The following is a 19,985-nucleotide window of genomic DNA, read 5'->3' on the forward strand; positions in this document are numbered from 1 at the left end:
AAATGGGCACTAGAGGGGGCTTCTGAGGTTCTCGTAATGTTCTAAGTGCTAGTTACACACGAGTGCAGTCCTATAAAAACTCATCAAACTACATGATTTGTGTACTTCATGTATTAACATAAACTTCAATAAAATATACCAAAAATATATAAAAACAATCACAGATTTGGGAGAGGGTGAATTGGGGAAATGGAGGAGAATATCAAGAAAAAACAAAATATTCTCCTTCTCCAAATATACAGTATAGAATATTCTCCTTAAAGTTGCCAACCAAGTAAAATATGTTAGGTATATATAAAATATAAAACATACTAACCATGAAACCAGGTAGTACTGGCTGAGTAAATTTTGTCTTAAAGGAATATAGCAACTGTTTAGAATTTGCATCATAGAATGAAAGTTGACCTAAAAAAGAAGGAAAAAAAAGCCTAATTTATTATACAAAAAATTGTAACATTTAATTAATTCTAACGCATAATCATGCAAAAAGTAATAATATATAAGTTGGCATTAATTTTTGTTATAAACTATGAGGACTGGATTAATTATTCTCACTTGAAAATCAGAAGGACAAATGCTTAAGGAAAAGCTCAATCCAGTTTTCTTCCCCTGGTTTTCAAGACCTCTATAATACCTCCATAATCTAGCACTATTTGACTTATTTAATACAAACTATTTCCTTATTTGATCATTATTTAACAAATGGTTTCATTAGCCCAGCGTAAACCAAGGCCATTTCTTCCTCCTTATTTTTCCTATAACCAGCCTCTCTGCCCAAATTCTAATCACCATTTAAGGTTTACTCTATTAAACTTTGTCTTCTATCTACCTGATGCCATACTGATACTCCAGTCTCTAAAATCACAATATATCTATCACTGCTTCAATTTTGTTAATTTTTTTAATAGAGGCGGGGTCTTGCTATTTTGTATAAGCTGGGCTTGAACTCCTGAGCTCAAGCAATCCTCCACCTCAGTCTCCCAAAGTGCTAGGATTACAAGCATGAGCCACTATGCCTGACCTGCTTTGTTAATCTTTAAAATCACCTCACAGTATATCCTTCAATAGGATCATGCCCTAAAAAAAACTGTCTGTCTGACCTCCTAAACTGGCCAACCAAATGGCCTCCTTACAGCTGTTATCACTTCTTGAAACTCTTCTCTGATGACCATTCCCTTGGTTTGTATCATAACCCTGGGGATAACTTCACCATCTCCTCCTTTTCTTCCTGTTCTAAATGTAGCCACTTTGTCCACGCTCTCTTTTCTTTATATAATGCTTCCTTAATAAATCAACTGCCACCAAAGAGGAAGATAAAATAAACTAATATTTATGCACATTATTATGTAGGTTGTTTAATATTTTGAGGTAATGTATGTAAAGTACCCAGTACTTTGATCTCGAAGTTGGTAAACAGCATAATGGTACATATGATCACAAAGTTAGTAAACAGCAGAATAGTAATGCTTAAATATATTGTCCTGTACAATCTTCCATAGCAATTCTGTAATGCTGTCTCAAATATTTAATGTCAGCTCTACTTAACTGCTGAATTCTAGCACTGAATTTCAAAATGCTTGCTAAACATGCCACATGATTATCCTGCTGGCATTTCATTTCCCCCCAAAACTCTATGTTCCCTATCCTGTTGACACTGTCATCCTCTTGATCACACTGGCTGGAACCTCAAAGTCATCTTCAACTGTCTGTCCTCAGCTGATCTGTATTTAGTTACTAAGTCCTATGAATTCTACTTCTACACTGTCAAATCCATTCTTAATTCTCCACTGCTCAGATGCTTGTTGCCAGTTACTCAACACTTATTAAGGGCTTTCTATGTGAAAAGCACTAGCCAGGCAATAAGGGCTTAATAGCTAACAAGAGACTCAGTCCTGCTCTACACCACTTGAAGACTGCTTCCTGAAAAGTCTTATGCTTGCTATGCTTTCGATCTCTTCCATCTTTAACCACTGACTCTCTAATATTTCTAAAACTCAATTATCTTATGACTATAGTGTTCTAAAACATGCAGAACCACCCCTCCCCACTACTGAAGACCAGTCCATTATTATTTTTCAAGGCTCTCAGAATCTGATCCTATTCCACAGTACAACTTCCCCTTGCCATACGTTATGTTCTAGACTAAAAACTGTATCTCACTACTACCTTTATGGACTCACAGAGTATGGGAAAGGAGAGAGAAGAAGCAAATGTTGTCTTGGTAGTTGAAAAAAAAAAATGTGTGCTAATAAATTTGCCATTTATCCTGAGGAAAATGATTTAACTGATTCAAGGCGAATAAGTTAAAAAACAAAAAACACAGCAAAGCTAACATGTCATCACTAAAAATAAATCAAGCCAAAATTACTTTTTCTCCTTTTCTGAGTAAATTAATTGACAGCTCACGGAATTATTTGGGCACAATATTACTAAAATAATAAAATTTGGTATTAGCTTAAGTGTCAACTTGGAGAAAAAACATCTAGGGAATTACTTTAGTTCAATATTATGTCATCTTCAAAATTATTATACATTAGATGACTGTAGAGAATATGCTTATGAAATAACTAAATCAATGAGCTTTAAAATTTTTTCCAAATATAAATATCAAGTAAATTTTTAGATAATTTTAAGACGGGAAATTTGGGCCAAATCTATTAAGATGAAACTAAAAAAGGGTAAATGTAATAGTCTTCATTTGCATTATATATAACATTGAGTTATTTTTAAAAACCATAAACTGGCCGGGTGTGGTGGCTCATGCCAGTAATCCCTGCACTTTGGGAGGCCCAGGCAGGTGGATCACTTGAGGTCAGGAGTTTGAGACCAGCCTGGCCAGCATGGTGAAACCCCGTCTCTACTAAAAATACAAAAATTAGCCAGGCGTGGTGGCATGCACCTGTAATCCCAGCTACTCAGGAGGCTGAGGCAGGAGAGTCGCTTGAACATGGGAGGCAGAGGTTGCAGTGAGCTGAGATTGAGCCACTGCACTCCAGCCTGGGCAACAGAGTAAGATTCCGTCTCAAAAACAAAACAAAACAAAACAAAAAAAACCAAAACCATAAACTGCCTAATAAAAGAAAAAGACAATTTGACATAATGCCGTGAAAAAGGATCTAATGGATTAGGGTAGCTACAAGCTCAATATTGATCAGCAGTGCTAAGTCATACTATTAGAAATAGCATAGCCAAATTACTGTCCTTTGCTGGTCAGAGGTCATGTGTTCCACTCTAAGAGCAACCTTTAAGAAAAACACTGACATACTAGACAGCCATAGGAGATTATAAAGACTTGGAAAAATTAAATTTTAACAGGGGCAGCTAATAACAGAATATATGGTCTGGAAAAACAGGGCAAGAAAGTTTTTAATAAAGGATTATCGTGTGAACATGAGTGAGGAAACGTAATTCTGTGTTTATTCAGATGGGAAAATTTAAGAGAAACAAGTTTCTGAAGTTATACGGAGACAATGTGAGTCAACTTAAGAAAAATCTTCTAACCAAGAGCTGTCCAACAATGAAACAGGCTGCTTTCTAAGACAGTAAACTTCACGTTAAAAGTTCTTCAGGCACATAAGTGGCAACTACCTGCAGAGATAGTGTAGTAAGAACTGTATACGGTGTGGCAGATGGAGTAATTTCTTTTCTTTTTTGGATTAGACTACACTGTGTTAATAATTTTGTAAGTAAAGAAATTCTGATATTGAGGGGAAACCCCTTTGGCCCCTCTAAAGATATCATGAGTCATTCTGAAGAATATTTTTAAAGACAGCAACTTGAAAATTAAGAACATTCCATTCGTTTCAAGTGTGATGAGGTTTGGCACAGTAAATATTTGCTGTATAGCTTATGTTTACTAGGATAGTAGAAAATATGGCTCTGGTATCTTCTTGAATTTTTTTTTAATTTTTGTAGGTACATAGTAGGTGTGTATATTTACGTAGTATATGAGATGCTTTCATATAGGCATGCAATGTTTAATAATCACATCATGTAAAATGGGGTATTCATCCTGGGTTGGGTAATTTCTAAGATCTACTTCAACTAGAAAATTTTGACTATCACTCTTTAGAGGTAGGTAATAAAACATGGTAAGGAAGGAATTAAAATGGACAGAAGAAATGTTAGTGCTGAAGACTAAAATTAGCAAAATCTTTCAGACTTAGTATATTATAAATGAGTGCTTTTATAGGGCTCCAGGCAGACATCACATATACCATTCCAGTCAATTCTAGAATTGAGATTATGATTGCAATCAAAAGCCTACCTGATCAAAATGTCCTTCCCACAATACTAATGGAGATCCTGTATAGATGATTACCAGTGAAAGGTACTGAAATGCAAGCAACTATGATGAAATAACCTACGAGAAAATAAACTTACCCCCATCAAAATCACAAAATACACCTAGTTTTTCAGGAACAGTAACATCCAAAGCTTTGACTTTATTATTATGCTTTGCTGCAAATGTGTTTTGTAGCCAGTTGTTGACATGGATACACCAACTAGTGTTTGTCTTTCCCAATTGGTCAAATTTCCCCAACGTTTTGTATGCTACTCCCACACTGTAGGATTTACAATCCTTCTGGGCCTTGACCTCCCAATAATGTTGTCCACTTTCAATAGCAGTGTCTCCTACAAAAGATCAGAAAGGTAGATTTGACTCATCTCTTCCTTATGAGTCACACAGTTTTACCAACCACTCGTCCCAAAAAAAGACACAAAAATTTTTATTCAAGTACTTTTCCTATAAGAATAATCATGTTAACACACAGACATTAAATGATGAGTACCTGCTCTAACTTTACCTTTACGTTTAGTACTATTCTTGAATATAAAATGCTTCAGAGGTTTTCTTCCTTACTATACCCCCTCCCGGCTTATATATAAAGATGTGGGAACACTACGTAAGCTGAAGTAGAGTTTTAGAAGTATCAATAATAATAAGACAATCTGAAAACTCCCCAAAGTAATTAGGCTTCAATTGGGAGAAATTTCTTGCAAAGATTTATTCAATATACAGGCAGTCACTTTGAGTGGAAAGTCCATCAGTGTGATTGTGATGCCTTTAATCTGAGATAATGAAAAACAATTACGTTTTGTCCTACCCAGCACCGTGTATGATTCTCCAGTAAAACGATCTCTACTGCCTCTTACTGCTGGTGGCCTGGAGCCTACAGATGTTCGTTTTGGGGATGGTGTACCACTTCTATATAAACAAAAAGAAAAAAGAAAAACAAATATTTTATACTGTAAATGTTTCATAAACTAAAACTAGAAATCATGGAAGGAACCTCTGAAAAGATTTCTAATTATGTTATAGAAATAACACCATTCAATTTGATTTGAACTAGTTAATTAAAGAGCGCTGTCAATTATAAACACTGAAATGTAAAAAGCTATCAATCAAAGCAGGCTGAAAACACTAATGGCATGCAGACTGAGCAAGGCTTATACAAAGAATACACGGCTGAAATAAGAAACAATGCTAAAATGTGACAAGATTTACTAAAGAAAAAAAAGAACTCAAGAAAGATAATGAGTTACAGCTTACATTTTTTTGCAGTTAAATGAAGGCAAAAATAGGTTTCTTCTTATAATCCTGACTAAATAACTCTTTTTATAAGCAGTGAGTATTTTTGCTCTGAATCTTACCTTCTTAAAAATAGAAATGGCGGCCAGGCACGGTGGCTCACACCTGTAATCCCAGCACTTTGGGAGGCGCCAAGGCAGGAGGATCACCTGAGGTTGGGAGTTCGAGACCAGCCTGACTAACATGGAGAAACCCCATCTCTACTAAAAATACAAAATTAGTAGGGCGTGGTGGCACATGCCTGTAATCCCAGCTACTCGGGAGGCTGAGGCAGGAGAATCGCTTGAACCCAGGAGTCAGAGGTTGTGGGTGAGCCATGATTGCACCATTGCACTCCAGCCTAGGCAACAAGAGCAAAACTCTGTCTTAAAAAAAAAGGGGACGGGGGGCTGCACGCAGTGGCTCATGCTTCTAATTTCAGCAATTTGAGAGGCCAAGACAGGCGGATCTCGAAGTCTGGAGTTCGAGACCAGCCTGGGCAACACAGTGAAACCCCGTTTCTACTAAAAATACAAAAATTAGCTGGGTGTGGTTGTGGGTGCCTGTAATCCCAGCTACTCGGGAGGCTGAGGCAGGAGAATTGCCTGAACCCAGGAGGCAGAGGTTGTAGTGAGCCGAGATGGCGCCACTGCACTCCAGCCTGGGCAACAGGGCTAGACGCCATCTCAAAAAAAAAAAAAAAAAAAAAAAAAGATGGAAATGGCAATTATCCAAATCCTTGCACAGGATAATATCAAGTATTATCAAGCATTTCTCCTACTCAAATAGACAAGATCCACCTTGACTTCCTCTTATATCAAATTATATGATATATGGAAAACTGGAGTATTGGGATGTTTACTAACATTCAAAAACTCAAAATAGATTCAGTCCCAAAGATGTTTTCAAAAACATTTTAATTATATTGAATTACTGCATTTAACAAAAGATTTTTTGGTCAAGATTATCCTAAAAGTATTTGGGGGATATGGGGATAACTATATTCTCACCACTAGTTAGAAATAAAAACACTTTTTTCTAACATAGCACTAGAAATTTTCTTCCTAAGAAAAGATCAACTGAGTAGATTTTAATATAAGCTATCAATACTAGACTAGAAATCCCTGATGGCAAAGCAAGAATACAGATAAAACTTAAAGTCATTTCATATGATTCATTTCATATGATTCAGTGACTTCATTCTGCATTATTTAAATGTTGTCTTGCTGTCAGAAATCAGATTTATTAGACAATTTCAAAGAACTCAGGACCACTTCAACTGTCTCCTTTTTAGTGTATAGTATTAAGTAGCAAAAGTGTAAGTCTAGAACTATAACACTTACATGACTTAGTTTAATTCTTCCCAAGGGATTTCAAAGGTCCTTTGTGTAAAGATGTTTCTTTAAAAAGACAACTAAAAACTGACTATAAGTTCTGTTTGAACAGATAGCATGAGCAAAGCTGAATGTGGATAGGTAGATTAAAATTTCTGTGAAACTTGTGCTAAGGTAGGCAGTAGTTTCTTGCTATTGGGTACGGGGACAGCAAAACAGAACGTGAGGGGGGAAAATTCCAGAATAGTTGTTGAGATCTCCAAAATGAAGGATAGAAACAAATAAAAATTATTAAACATTTATACTCTTTATTCTGAATACCAAAAATATATGTTTTCACTTCTTCAAGGTTTGAGATGAACATGTATTCTAAGCTGATCTTACACAATACTTGTAAGAGTCATTAACTAGTATAGTAAGAAAGTAAAACTGCAAACATTGTTAACGGATAACTCAGGAAAAAAGAACTGTATCATAATTTCCTTTCTCATTCATTTTATACAAGCTGATAGAGAATGTTAAAAGCCCGATCACAAAAGGTCTGTATGTTTTCAAAAGCTTTATCTTAAGCTCAGGAGAAAAGATAACATTACATTTGCCTCAAAGTTTAAAAAAATAGTACATGCAGCTCTATTTTCCTGATCTTGTGAGGGGCAAAGACTCTTGAAATCAATGGTGTTTAAACCATGTGCTGAACTCAAGGGAATCCACAGGTGCCACAGAGGTAGTTTGGGAAGAAGCCAGCTTTAGGGCTTCCTCCCTCCTTTAACCAGCTATACTTTTCTCTTTTTGGATTAGGCTTCTGGAAACATTTCATGAAAGAAACCATGCTGTTGCTTTTCTTAAAAAGAGGTGTGAAAAAACAATGTTTTAGATGCAACATTAAAAGAAGACATGAAAAGGAAGAGGGCGAAAGTAAAATTGTTTCAACACGGTATATAAATTATAACAAAAAAGCTTTTAGGTCTCCAGAACACCTATATAATAAAAGAACTTCCTGTGGTTGACAGTTATTCTCCAAAACTTCATGTGACATTATCTGAAATGAAAGTACATTCTCCCCTAGAAAAAATGAGTGCAGAGGTCACCAAATATTACCCAATTCATCAAGTCACCAATTCATAAATTGACTGCACATTAATCTTCCTCCACCCAAGTTATTCAACTGCAAATATTGGTAACTATACAAAAATGAACACAGTTTTAATTAATCACGTCAGTATTTGTGAAAAATTAATTTTGTAACTAGAGAAGGAAGATGGGATACAATAACCTGAGAACACTAGCTCTTCATTATATCTAACTTCACTTTAAGCCCCAGTGCTTTTTAGTATTGCTAGTACTATCTTACCATTAACAATCATGACTATGGTTGCTATTCAGCTAAGAAACAGAGCAAAGAAAGTCAACAAGATTTTGTTTTGGGTAACTAGGTAGGAATGAAATGAAAGGAGATGAGAGGTTAAAGTAAATGTGTAATCAGGAGTGAGGAGGAACTAAATGAACCAAACCAGTGGTTCTTCAACCCAGCTGCACATCAGAATCACTTGGGGACCTTTTAAAAATGCAAATTACCAGGACTTACCATAAACTACTAAATCAGATACTGGAAGGTAGGCTTGAGAAACACATGTCTGGTTTTTAAATTAAGAATTTCAGGATTTTGCTGTTCATCTGGGCTAGGAGCCACTGAGGTAAAACAAAGCAAAACTCCTCTATCAAGGAGTAGGGATTAAAAGCGTGATGAAAAGACAGGTTTTACAAATCTATCATACGGCATGCTTAGCGCTTATTGGTTACGGCAAGTGAGGAACTTGACTATGGAGTAGCTGAGGGAAGGGAACTAACTGTTGCTAGGAACCACATCTCATCTCTGTATCCTCAGTACAGAGTAGGTGTACAATATCTGACTAGAATGAGCTCAGCTGAGTAAATAGAGTATGTGATACTATCAATTAAGGACCACCTGTATCTTCCTGAGCCAAAGTACTAAATTGAAAAAACAAAGGCCTTTGGCATTTTGTAATAAATCAATGATTGTCAATTAAAAAGGCACAGCAGATTCAGAAACAATCAGGAAACTTTTTCAAAATACACTGATAGTTTGCCTCCCCAACTGGTGGTCAGAGTGTCTGCTGAGAGGAAACATGCATTCTGAAAAATATTTCCCAAGTAACTCAGGGCAACAAATAGAAAGTGAACGTCACACAAATAAAGAGAAAAATTTCACTTAGCACTGCTTCAAAATGTATTAAGAGCTCTTTTGATAACAGAAAAACAATTTTTAAAAATTTGTAACTTACCAGTAGTAAAGAAATAAAGGGAAGCATGGAGAAAAGAAAAACAGACATAACTATTGACATTGGCAGTTCAATTTCAGAGAAAAGTTAAGTAAGGAAAACTCTTCCATTGCGGCATTCCAGACTTCCAATCCTAAGTCACTTTTGCAAGAAACAACTTATAATAAGTTTTATGTCAAGCATGATCTCCTCCCATCCCCTCCCTCACCCCACTTCCCTAAAGGACACCCTGGCCACTTAACTATCTGAATTTAAGTAAGGCTCTTCAGCTACCTCTAGTCTGGATTGTTTTACCAGCTTCCCAAATAATTTCTTTACTGTCCAATTCATCTTTTTCATTATTACAAGATAAAGCTAACTCTGATTCCTCTATTTAAAAATCATCATTTACTTCTATACTACTTACAAACGACTTAGCATGACATTCTGGTTCTTGATTTAGTCCTAATCTGCCTTTCTAGCCTTCTAACTCCTAGAGAGCACTATATAGCTAAATATACCAGTCAAAATGTTGTTTAAACTCACACCATCTGCTTCAGTGCCTTTGCTATGGCTGTTCCGCCTTTCACTGCAAGTCTAACAACCATACGTTTTCCCACTTGCTCAAGAACCGGCCTAAATACCACTTCTTTAATGAAAGTCCCCCAAATTCTAACGGGTTAAATAACCTGTCTCAGGACTCTTGCTCCAGGCCCAAATCCTGTGTGTGATTTTTTTTCTTTTTTTTTTTTTTAATATTATTATACTTAAAGTTCTGGGGTACATGTGCAGAATGTACAGTTTTGTTACCTAGGTATACATGTGTCATGGTGGTTTGCTGCACTCATCAACCGGTCACCTACCTTAGGAATTTCTCCTAATGCTATTCCACCTCTAGACCCCCACCCCGACAGGCCCCATGTGTGATGTTCCCCTCCCTGTGTCCATGCGTTCTCATTGTTCAACTCCCACTTATGAGTGAGAACACGTGGTGTTTGGTTTTCTGTTCTTGTCATAGTTTCTGAGAATGATGGTTTCCAGCTTCATCAGTGTCCCTGCAAAGGACATGAACTCATCCTTTTTTATGGCTGTGTAGTATTCCATGGTGTATATGTGCCACATTTTCTTTATCCAGTCTATCATTGATGGACATCTGAATTGGTTCCAAGGCTTTCTGTTGTGAATAGTGACCCGATAAACATATGTGTGCATGTGACTTTATAGTAGAATGATTTATAAATCCTTTGGGTATATACCCAGTAATGGGATTGCTGGGTCAAATGATATTTCTAGTTCTAGATCCTTGAGGAATCGCCACACTGTCTTCAACAATGGTTGAACTAATTAATTTACACTCCCACCAACAGTGTAGAACAGTTCTTATTTCTCCACATCCTCTCCAGCATCTGTTGTTTCCTGACTTTTTCATGATTGCCATTCTAACTGGCGTGAGATGGTATCTCATGGTGGTTTTGATTTGCATTTCTCTAATGACCAGTGATGATGAGCATTTTTTAAAATATCTTTGTTAGCATATGTTTGATAAGTGTCTGTTTATATCCTTTGCCCACTTTTCGATGGGGTTGTTTTTTTCTTGTAAATTTGGTTAAGTTCTTTGTAGATTCTGGATATTAGCCCTTTGTCAGATGGATAGATTGCAAAAATTTTCTCCCATTCTGTAGGTTGCCTGTTCACTCTGATGACAGTTTCTTTTGCTGTGCAGAAGCTCTTTAGTTTAATTAGATTCCATTTGTCAATTCTGGTTTTTGTTGCCATTGCTTTTGGTATTTTAGACATGAAGTCTTTGCCCATACTTATGTCCTGAATGGTATTGCCTAGGATTTCTTCCAGGATTTTTATGGTTTTAGGTCTTATCTTTAAGTCTTTAATCCATCTTGAGTTGATTTTTGTGTAAGGTGTAAGGAAGGGGTCCAGTTTCAGTTTTCTGCATAGCTAGCCAGTTCTCCCAACACCATTTATTAAATAGGGAATCTTTTCCCCATTGCTTGTTTGTGTCAGGTTTGTCAAAGATGAGATGGTTGTAGATGTGTGGTTTTATTTCTTAGGTCTCTGTTCTCTTCCATTGGTCTATGTATCTGTTTTGGTACCAGTGCCATGCTGTTTTGGTTACTGTAGCCTTGTAGTATAGTTTGAAGTCAGGTAGCATGATGCCTCTAGCTTTGTTCTTTTTGCTTAAGATTGTCTTCGCTATGCAGGCGGTTCCATATGAAGTTTAAAGTAGCTTTTTCCAATTCTGTGAAGAAAGTCAATGGTAGCTTGATGGGAATAGTGTTGAATCTATAAATTACTTTGAGCAGTATGGCCATTTTCACGATATTGATTATTCCTATCCATGAGCATGGAATGTTTTTCCATTTGTTTGTGTCCTCCCTTATTTCCTTCAGTAGTGGTTTGTAGTTCTCCTTGAAGATGTCCTTCACATGCCTTGTAAGTTGTATTCCTATGTACTTTATTCTCTTTGTAGCAATTGTGAATAAGAGTTCACTCATGATTTGGCTCTCTGTTTGCCTGTCATTGGGGTATAGGAATGTTTGTGATTTTTGCATATTGATTTTGTATCCTGAGACTTTGCTGAAGTTGCTTATAAGCTTAAGGAGATTTTGGGCTGAAAAGATGGGGTTTTCTAAATATACAATCATGTCATCTGCAAACAGAGACAATTTGACTTCCTCTCTTCCTATTTGAATACGCTTTATTTCTTTCTCTTGCCTGATTGCCCTGGTCAGAACTTTCAATACTATGTTGAGTAGGAGTGGTGAGAGAGGGCATCCTTGTCTTGTGCTGGTTTTCAAAGTGAATGCTTCCAGTTTTTGCCCATTCAGTATGATATTGGCTGTGGGTTTGCATAAACAGCTCTTATTATTTTGAGATACATTCCATCGATACCTAGTTTATTGAGAGTTTTTAGCATGAAGGGGAGTTGAATTTTGTCAAAGGCCTTTTCTGCATCTATTGAGATAATCATGTGGTTTTTGTCATTGGATCTGTTTATGTGATGGATTATATTTATTGATTTCTATATGTTGAACCAGCCTTGCATCCTAAGGATGAAGCCGACTTGATTGTGGTGGATAGCTTTTTGATGTGCTGCTGGGTTCGGTTTGCCAGTATTTTATTGAGGATTTTCGCATCAATGTTCATCAGGGATATTGGCCTGAAATTTTTTTTTGTTGTGTCTCTGCCAGGTTTTGGTATCAGGATGATGCTGGCCTCATAAAATGAGTTAGGGAGGAGTTTGTCTTTTTTTATTGTTTGGAATAGTTTCAGAAGGAATGACACCAGCTCCTCTTTGTACCTCTGGTAGAATTTGGCTGTGAGTCTGTCTGGTCCTGGACTTTTTTTGGTTGCTAGGCTATTAATTACTGCCTCAATTTCAGAATTTGTTATTGGTCTATTCAGGGATTCGACTTCTTCCTGGTTTAGACTTGGGAGGGTGTATGTGTCCAGGAATTGATCCATTCTAGATTTTCTAGTTTATTTGTGTAGAGGTGTTTATAATATTCTCTGATGGTAGTTTGTATATCTGTGGGATCAATGGTGATAGCCCCTATATCATTTTTTATTGCATCTATTTGATTCTTCTCTCTTTTCTTCTTTATTAGTCTGGCTAGTGGTCTATTTTGTTGATCTTTTCAAAAAACCAGCTCCTGGATTCACTGATTTTTTTAAAGGTTTTTAGTGTCTCTATCTCCTTCAGTTCTGCTCTGATCTTAGTTATTTCTTGTCTTCTGCTAGCTTCTGAATTTGTTTGCTGTTGCTTCTCTAGTTCTTTCCATTTTCATGTCAGTATGTCAATTTTAGATCTTTCCTGCTTTCTCTTGTGGGCATTTAGTGCTATAAATTTCCCTCTACACACTGCTTTGAATGTGTCCCAGAGATTCTAGTACATTGTGTCTTTGTTCTCATTGGTTTCAAAGAACATCTTTATTTCTGTCTTCATTTCGTTATTTACCCAGTAGTCATTCAGGAGCAGGTTGTTCAGTTTCCACATAGTTGTGTGGTTTTAAGTGAGTTTCTTAATCTTCAGTTCTAATTTGATTGCACTGTGGTCTGAGAGACTGACTGTTATGATTTCCATTCTTTTGCATTTGCTGAGGAGTGTTTTACTTCCAATTATGTGGTCAATTTTAGAACAAGTGTGATGAGGTGCTGAGAAGAATGTATATTCTGTTGATTTCGGGTGGAGAGTTCTATAGATGTCTATTACGCCCACTTGATCCAGAGCTGAGTTCAAGTCCTGAATATCCTTGTTAATTTTCTGTCTCATTGATCTGTCTAATATTGACAGTGGGATGTTAAAGTCTCCCACTATTACTGTATGGGAGTCTAATTCTCTTTGTTGGTCTCTAAGAACTTGCTTTATGAATCTGGGTGCTCCTGTGTTGGGTGCATATATATTTAGGATAGTTAGCTCTTCTTGATGCATTGATCCCCTTACCATTATGTAATGCCCTTCTTTGTCTCTTTTGATCTTTGCTGGTTTAAAGTCTGTTTTATCAAAGATTAGGGTTGCAACTCCTGCTTTTTTCTGCTTTCCATTTGCTTCGTAAATATTCCTCCATCCCTTTATTTTGAGCCTATGTTTGTCTTTGCATGTGAGATGGGTCTCCTGAATATAGCATACTGATGGGTCTTGACTCTTTATCCAGTTTGCCAGTCTGTGTCTTTTAATTGGGGCACTTAGCCCGTTTACATTTAAGGTTAATATTGTTGTGTGTGAACTTGATCCTGTCACTATAATGCTAGCTGGTTATTTTGCCTATTAGTTGATGCAGTTTCGTCATAGTGTCGATAGTCTTTACAATTTGGTATGTTTTTGCAGTGGCTGGCACCAATGGTTCTTTCCATGTTTAGTGCTTCCTTCATGAGCTCTTGTAAGGCAGGCCTGGTGCTGACAAAATCTCTCAGCATTTGCTTGTCTGTAAAGGATTTTATTTTTCCTTCACTTATGAAGCTTAGTTTGGCTGGATATGAAATTCTGGGTTGAAAATTCTTTTCTTTAAGAATGTTGAATATTGGCCCCCACTCTCTTCTGGCTTGTGGGGTTTCTGCAGAGAGATCTGCTGTTAGTCTGATGGGCTTCCCTTTGTGGGTAATCCAACCTTTCTCTCTGGCTGCCCTTCATTTCAACCTAGGTGGATCTGACAATTAGGTTTCTTGGGGTTGCTCTTCTTGAGGAGTATGTTTGTGGTGCTCTCTGTATTTCTTGAATTTGAATGTTGGCCTGTCTTGCTAGGTTGGGGAAGTTCTCCTGGATAATACCCTGAAGAGTGTTTCCAACTTGGTCCCATTCTCCCCACCACTTTCAGGTACACCAATCAAATGTAGATTTGGTCTTTTCACATAGTCCCATATTTCTTGGAGCCTTTGTTCATTCCCTTTTATTCTTTTTTCTTTAATCTTTTCTTCTTGCTTTATTTCATTAAGTTGATCTTCAATCTCTGATATCCTTTCTTCCACTTGATTGATACAGCTATTGATACTTTTGTTTGCTTCACGAAGTTCTCGTGCTGTGTTTTTCAGCTCCATCGGGTCATTTATATTCTTCTCTAAACTGGTTATTCTAGTTAGCAATTCATCTAACCTTTTTTCAAGGTTCTTAGCTTCCTTGCATGAGGTTAGAACATGCTCCTTTAGTTTGGAGGAGTTTGTTATTACCCACCTTCTGAAGCCTACTTCTGTCAATTCGTCAAACTCATTCTCTATCCAGGTTTGTTCCCTTGCTGGCAAGGAGCTGTGATCCTTTGGAGGACAACAGGCATTCTGGCTTTTGGAATTTTCAGCCTTTTTGCGCTGGTTTCTCCCCATCTTTGTGGATGTGTCTACCTTCTGTATTTGATGTTGGTGACCTTTGGATGGGTTCTTTGAGTGGATGTGCTATTCCTTTCTGTTTGTTAGTTTTCCTTCTAACAGTCAGGCCCCTCTGCTGCAGGTCTGCTGGAGTTTGCTGGAGGTCCACTCCAGACCCTGTTGGCCTGGGTATCACCAGCGGAGGCTGCACAACAGCAAAGACTGCTGCCTGTTCTTTCCTCTGGAAGCTTCGTCCCAGAGGGGCAACTGCCAGATGCTAGCCAGAGCTTTCCTGTATGAGGTATCTATCGGCACCTACTGGGAGGTGTCTCCTAGTCAGGATTCACGGGGGTCAAGGACCCACTTGAGGAGGCAGTCTGACCCTTAGCAGAGCTTGAACTCTGTGCTTGGAGGTCCGCTGCTTTCTTCAGAGCTGTCAGGCAGGAACGTTTAAGTCGCTAAAGCTGCACCCACAGCTGCCCCTTCCCCCAGGGGCTCTGTCCCAGGGAGATAGGGGTTTTATCTATAAGTCCCTGATTGAGGCTGGTGCCTTTTTTTCAGAGATGGCCTGCTCAGAGAGGAGAAATCTGGCAGTCTGGCCACAGCGGCCTTGCTGAGCTGCAGTGGGCTCCACCCAGTTCGAACTTCCCAGCAGCTTTGTTTACACTATGAGGGGAAAACCACCTACTCAAGCCTCAGCAATGGCAGACGCCCCTCTCCCGACCAAGCTATAGCGTCCCAGGTCAATCTCAGACTGCTGCTGTGCTGGCAGCAAGAATTTCAAGCCAGTGGATTTTAGTTTGCTGGGTTCCATGGGGGTGGGACCCGCCCAGGCAGACCACTTGGCTCCCTGGTTTCAGCATCCCTTTCCAAAGGTGTGAATGGTTCTGTCTCACTGGTGTTCCAGGCGCCACTGGGGTATGGAAAAAAAAAACAAAACCTTCTGCAGCTAGTTTGGTGTCTGCCTAAACGGCCACCCAGTTTTGTGCCTGAAACCCAGGGCCCTGGTGGGGTAGGCACCAGAAGGGATCTCCTCGTCTGCAGGTTGTAAAGACTGTGGGAAAAGTGCAGTATCTGAACCGGAGTGCACCGTTCCTCAGGCTCTGTCCCTCATGGCTTCCCTTGGGTAGGGGAGAAAATTCCCTGACCCCTTGCACTTCCTGGGTGAGACAACACTCTACCCTGCTTCAGCTCGTGCTCCATGGGCTGCACCCACTGTCCAACCAGTCCCAATGAGATGAACCGGGTACCCCAGTTGGAAATGCAGAAATCACCTGCCTTCTGCGTCTATCTTGCTGGGAGCTGCAGACTGGAGCTGTTCCTATTTAGCCATCTTAAAGATCAAATCCGGCACATCTTTCTTCCTAAGAATGCCTGGCGCGTTTTCTTAATTTGGCAAACTACGGTCAGCTCCACATTAGCCACAAGCTTCCAGCCAGCAGTCCTTGGGAAATTCTCCTGGAAAGAAGACAGCCGTGCCGTCTAGTGACGCGCATGTGCCCTGTATGTGATCTTTCAGGCCCAAGGGTTGGCGGGCGTTGATGAGGCAGGGTGGGGGCACAGGGTAGGGTGAGCTGCCCTTCTCGCACCAGACTTCGTGCACAGCTAGTGCACTGTAGTTTCGAGAGAGAGTTGCAATTCCACTCTTCTCCCCATCATGATCATATACCGTATCTGCAATCCTACCCTAGGCACCTCTATTCAGAGGTCCCCTTACTGGAGGGAGGCCCTAGGCTGAGTTGCTTTTCAGGTGTCTCTGCGTAAAACTGCTTTAGGGCAGAGGTCAGGGGAGGAGTGATGGTCTGAAAACACTTTTCTCCACTCTGTTTTAGTATCTTTCCCATTTTAGCCCCTCACTCCCCACCTTCTTGACTCTCAGGCCCATAAACTGGCAGGAACCTTTTTGTTTGGGGCTTGCTGGCAGTGAGAAGATCCACTACTTGTGATCTGTGTTGATTTACATGACCTTCACCCAGTGCCATTCTGTTGGGAAAAATTGAACACTGGGGTAGTGGATACTCTTTCCTTTGTGGCCTCTTGCTTATACTATCACAGGAAATCAATAAAGCCTTGATTATTACCTTTAGTTTGGCTATCCTACCTAACCACCTCAACATCTGGCAGCTCTGGGCATCTTTCTTCCTCTGAATACCTTTATTCACACTTACAATTCTACATATGTCTACCTTGCATTATTGCTACTTGTACATACATCTCATCTACATAAGTTAGGGCAAATTTCTTGAAAGCAGAGACAGTATTTATTTATCCCTATAAATCCTATAACATCCAGCAGACATCCTACAGCGAACAAATATTTATGGAAAGAATATATAAATGCATATAACATTCGACAAGTAGCCTATACGTAAAATACTCTTAAAAAGTAGGAAGGGAGAAATAATATAACCTTAAATCATAAATATGTAGTCTACTCATAGACTATTAAATTCAGCATTTTCCAATTTATAATACACTATAAAATCACTTTTACCAATAACAAGTACATAAACTGAAAATAAGAGGAAGATAATTTTGAAAAGAGAACACATTCTGGTTTCCAGTAAAGATATGTAGTATCTTCAAATAAGCACATTATTACTCATGCAAATTGAAACAATTCATCTTTCTGGAACTGTCTTGATAATTTTAGCAATGGCCTTTATTTTTTATCCTTGTTGCTCCTGAAACTGCCTAATTATTATAAAACAGAACTCTTCAAACCTGCTGTGTGTCAAATACAAATAAAAGCGAAGCTATAATGTTAGACTAACGAATATTATTCAGTACAACAAGAAAGATGCCAGGTATGAGTAAAAGCAGAAAAATAAATCAGATAAGGGAAAAAAATTCAAGAAAGACTTTAAAGCAGAGCTTATTTTGTTACCATATACAATATAATCCAAATAATATGCAGCACACTACAATGTAAATTCAAAACATAAGCTACCAATACAGTCTACACAGAGCAGTATTTTAGCTTATGAAGGCTGCCGCAATGGCTTCTGCTTATTGGTTAAAAGATAAAATTAAAGTTTTTTTAATCAGCCAAGCTAGATTATACTAAGTCCTAGAACTAGACAGACATAGATCATCACCTTGTATGTTTCTTCAGTGAAGTAACATGGACACTGTCAGATAAAAACAGGCAACTGTTAAGAAACTGTTTTACAACTTAAATTTAACAGCTTATAATGAAATCAGATTAAAGGCCTGCTGAGGAATTTTTGGGGGTTCATTACTGTAACTCACAATGGCATTTATCTTCAGTTTGAGCAAAAATTTCTTCTATTAAAAAAGAAAGAGGATCCCATGCTTTGACTTTATTTAAATAAGTTAGTTATGACAATAACAAAAGGTCCTTGAACCTGCCTCTTAGGTTCATTGTGTTGCTGATCAGAGGCAAGACCCTAGGGTTGTACCTATTAAACGCTGTCATTTAGTGCAGACCAGACCTGCAGGTAAGATAGGTGATCTATAAGTCTAAAATTCAGGAATTATACTAGAAACTTCTTCTAAGCAATTCAAGTTGCTGTATATATAACTTTAAAGAAATGGAATACTGAAATGAAAATGTGTAAGAGGATTAGGGATGAAACTAAAAAAAATAATAAAAAATGTTAATGACCTATTAAACTACTGACAAATAGTATTATATTCTTCACTTTGGTGCTACTAATATACTGTAACTCTCGTAGGTATATTGACTAAGAATTTCAATAAAAGTTATTGTTAAATAAGAACCAGTGTACAAACATTTGTCCATATGGCAGATTTAATGGTCTAGCTTACCTGCCCTTGTTCTCTTTTCCTTTAATTTTACTTTCTTGACCTTTTCCTCCAGTAGGATCCCACTCTACACATGTATCTTCAACTTTCAGGTTCAAATGGGATGAGGAGTTATCCAAATTGAAGTTAAGTGCTATTCAAGATAATATTTAAATATATTTTTAAAATATAGCATATCTCCACTTTCTGAAACACAGCTATCACCACATTATTTTCCTACTCAATCAATTCAATACTGAATACAGAAAATAAAGTTCAAATTCATAATCCTAGCACTTAAAGTTCTCAACAATCAGGCTATAATTTATAATTCTTATCTGATTTCCCATTATTCTTCTCTATATATCCTATACACCAACCAAATACAATGTACTTGCATGGTCACTGACATTTCTCCTGTTCATTCTACTAAAATCTCAATGAGTACACAGTAACCTAAATTTCCTGTTATTAGGATATCAGTTGACTGTTATGACTAAATAGGAAGAGGAACTGGAAGAATTAAGGAGAAGGATAAAATTACATAGTGTAAAAAATTATAGAACCTGGCATACATATTTTCTCTGATACTCTAATATTTAATAATTTCATACCTACACTGTCAGTTTCAAAGTAAGGCAAACATAGAGAAACTGAGGCCATGATGGCAGAACAAGGAAACTGGCCCAGCTGATAGATAATTTACATGACGAAGAGTACACAGGGAAAAGGGACCACATAAATTAAAAAAAAAAACCATAAAACTATGACTTCCAGATTATTTAATATTTTGAGGAATTAACTATACTTTTCACAAGACTTACTCAGAACTGCCTTAGGAATTTAGGAAATCAGTGAAGCAAGGTATAAGCTTCTCTCCTTGGAAACTGAGGGTAAATCATTAGAATGTACTGATTCATGGCTAATCACACCATTCCTTTTATCTTAAAATATAACTCTCGGAATCTCTATCTTGCAAGGTATCAGCTATTACACAGTTACTAACTAATCTGCCTGTTAGTTCTATTTCCCTCCAAAGGTTCAAACTTCTAGTATATATTAAGAAATACAGTATCCCTTTACAGAACCCTATTTCACTTATGGATATTACTTAATTTAGCTAAGGCTTCAGTGTGTCTGTGAACTATGACTCTATAGGTTTATTTTGTTTGATGATACATAACTGTTTACCTAATGAATCAATAATCCTTTTATCCCCTA

At 37.7% G+C, this 19,985-nt stretch overlaps 1 protein-coding gene across 11 annotated transcripts in view; it reads right to left on the minus strand.

The window, feature by feature from the left end:
* The window catches only part of FSD1L (fibronectin type III and SPRY domain containing 1 like), a 103,116-nt gene that overhangs the window by 13,025 nt on the left and 70,106 nt on the right, over positions 1-19,985 (minus strand). For 3 of the 11 annotated variants that reach the window (XM_055117769.2, XM_024930031.4, XM_034967922.3), the window contains 5 exons: positions 18,789-18,918; positions 18,095-18,127; positions 5,109-5,209; positions 4,384-4,635; positions 317-405 (listed from right to left, as the gene is read on the minus strand). In XM_055117769.2, coding sequence (XP_054973744.1) covers positions 317-405; positions 4,384-4,635; positions 5,109-5,209; positions 18,095-18,127; positions 18,789-18,918 — 605 coding nt within the window. Of the gene's footprint in view, positions 1-316; positions 406-4,383; positions 4,636-5,096; positions 5,210-18,094; positions 18,128-18,788; positions 18,919-19,985 lie in introns of all 11 variants that reach the window. The other 8 variants (XM_055117770.2, XM_003809237.5, XM_055117772.2 and 5 more) reach the window with 4 other exon arrangements.

The sequence above is a fragment of the Pan paniscus genome, chromosome 11 (assembly GCF_029289425.2).
Source record: "Pan paniscus chromosome 11, NHGRI_mPanPan1-v2.0_pri, whole genome shotgun sequence".
In the NCBI taxonomy this organism is placed as follows: Eukaryota; Metazoa; Chordata; class Mammalia; order Primates; family Hominidae; genus Pan; species Pan paniscus.